We start from the raw sequence: 2,500 nt of genomic DNA, 5'->3' as shown, positions 1-2,500 counted from the left end.
CGCACATACACACACACACACACATACACATACACACACACAGATGGGAGCATGCTGTGCTGCGGGAGAAGATGATGATGATTTCCATTAGGAGTGTATCATTAGCTCTCACATTCTCCAGGCAGCTCAGCTCAGCAGTGCCAGGGGCTGGGCGGGCCGGGGACAGGGCTGGGCAGGCTGGGGAGAAGTGGGGGTGGGGTGGGGGGGGAGTACTGGGGCTAGCGCAGATTGAGCTAGCAGAGCTAACACACTGGCTCAGAGTATAATAACCATGCAGCTCTCTTTATGAGAAGCAGGCTAGCGGCCAGGGCATCATGGAAAATACACTTCCAGAACAAATGAGTCAGTCTGAGCTCACCCAGGACAGCAGAGCAGCTAAAAAATACCCGCACCCACACACACGCACCCACACACGCACCCACGCACACACACACAGACACACACAAACACACACAAACACCACACTTACTCTAGACCAAAACAATTTCACGGACTCACTGAAAACGGGTCATTAAGGAATGAGAGAGTTGTGTAATACAGCCGTCGGTCTAAGGCCTTTTTTTAGTTACTGTACGTGTCCAAAGTGTTAAGGTCACATTAAGTTTCAAAACCTGATGCGTAATAATAGGCCTTCCAGGCGGAGGGCAGACAAGCAGCAGTTAGAGGGAGGTTGCGTAGCTCCTCCAGAACACAAATTAGAGTGATCTGATTATAATTAGGAAAGTACTGTACTATCTCTCTTCTTCAAATCTATTTTTCTTCAAACCGTCAACCTACAAGACAAAAACCAATGAGCTAATTATAGACCGACAATGACAGTGAAGTAAATATGGGAGTGAGAGTGGGTGTCAAGGAGTAGCCTGCAGAAGACAGAGTAGCCTGTCACTGGGAGAGGGAGGGAAACCAAAGACCTTTAAAGTGCCGTTATGTCTGAACTACCCTGCACTGTAAGCAGGGGGGGCCGAGGGGAAGGTGGGGGGGTTGGTGAGGTCATAATTAGTTATCTGGCCCAGGAGTTCTCAAGGGAGCCTTCTGATGATGTCACACAGAGGAAGAGGGTGGGGGATGGGGGGAGGGGGAGCAAACCATAAAGTATACAAAACAAAGAGTATGCATGACCTGGGAATCGTACGAGCGAAATCTTAAACCCAGAAACGAAATGTTTGTTTTATAGCGGAAATGACTCATAATTCCGTGGTAGCAAACCCATACAAGTACACAACACCCATTCATTCTGTGCAAGCTCAGAATCATATAAGGAAAAAGTTATGTCATGTTGTGTGTTTATCTTACAGAGGAACTGACGCGTGCCTTTCTTCATCGCTATTGTGACGGAGAGAGCCAGTGCAGTCTCAGCCCAGTGACTCATGCCTTCACGCTATCAGGCCGTCATCATTTAAAACAAACATTACCGGCCGTGTCTAATGACATCCCATGGACTCTGCGACTAAGGGAAAGAGTCCAGCCCGGCCCAGCCCAGCCCAGTCCAGCCCAGCCCAGCCCAGCCCAGTCCAGTTCAACCCAATCCAGCCTAGTCTGGTCCAGTCCAGTGTGTCGCACTCACCTTTATGAAGACGCTGTCCTCTCCCACCTCTGGGCTGACCAGACTGCGGACATCACTGACAGAGTGTCCCTGGGCTGCTGACACACACTCCGAGCAAGGGGACCCAGGGACTTCTGGGAGAGGGAAAGAAAAAGGAAAAAGGAAAAATAAGGAGTCTGGTATGGGACATGGCTCTGTAGCTTACAAAAGTACTTACAAAACGATACATCAAAAGGTTTGGATGTTTGAAAATCAGCCTTCAAATCACAATGATAATAATCATCAACAACAGCCAGATCCTCAACACCCAGTTGGTAGAGCATGGCGCTAACAACGCTTAGGCTGCGGGTTCGATTCCTGCTGGGGCCATATACAGTATACTGAGAAATATATGCACTCACTGCAATGTAAGTCGCTTGGGAAAAAAAAGTGTCAGTTAAATGGCATATCATTATATACAACCACTTGGACCAGAAAGAGCGTCTTCTCGCAACAACAGCTCAAACACGTAACCAGGAAGTACGTATAACCTTGCAGAGACCACAGTATTGCCTCGCTGGGTTGCAACCCTCTCTCAGACATCAGGATGTTGACGTCAGCCACCGAAACAGATGATGTCATTTCAGTCTGAATCTAACAGGAAAGCGGCCATTATGGAGTTGAAGTGTTGTGTTTTATTTCATTTATTTTATGAGATTCGGGTGCAACCCTGCTGCCACATCACACTGTGGCCATTATTATGTCTGGCACAGACAGACACACCAGTAGGGTCCTGGGAGAGAGGACAGAAAGATGTGTAAAGGAAGAAAAGAAGACAGATCGCATGAATATAGAGGAGGCGGGGGGGGGGGGCTATTGGCAGCTGATCTCAACAAAAATGTGACCCGTATAATTTAATTGACAGACACTGTACAATCCAAAACAACGTTGAATATCAGAGGTAGTAGAGTATAGCCT

At 48.0% G+C, this 2,500-nt stretch overlaps 1 protein-coding gene across 1 annotated transcript in view; it reads right to left on the bottom strand.

The window, feature by feature from the left end:
• Nucleotides 1-2,500, bottom strand: part of LOC308170408 (A-kinase anchor protein 13-like) — a 47,615-nt gene that overhangs the window by 28,797 nt on the left and 16,318 nt on the right. Inside the window, exon 4 of the mRNA XM_080545201.1 lies at nucleotides 1,565-1,677. Coding sequence (XP_080401327.1) covers nucleotides 1,565-1,677 — 113 coding nt within the window. The remainder of the gene's footprint in view (nucleotides 1-1,564; nucleotides 1,678-2,500) is intronic.

The sequence above is a fragment of the Nansenia antarctica genome (genome assembly GCF_963989245.1).
Source record: "Nansenia antarctica genome assembly, chromosome: 14".
Lineage (NCBI taxonomy): Eukaryota > Metazoa > Chordata > Actinopteri > Argentiniformes > Microstomatidae > Nansenia > Nansenia antarctica.
This window is presented reverse-complemented; position numbering and strand designations above follow the sequence as displayed.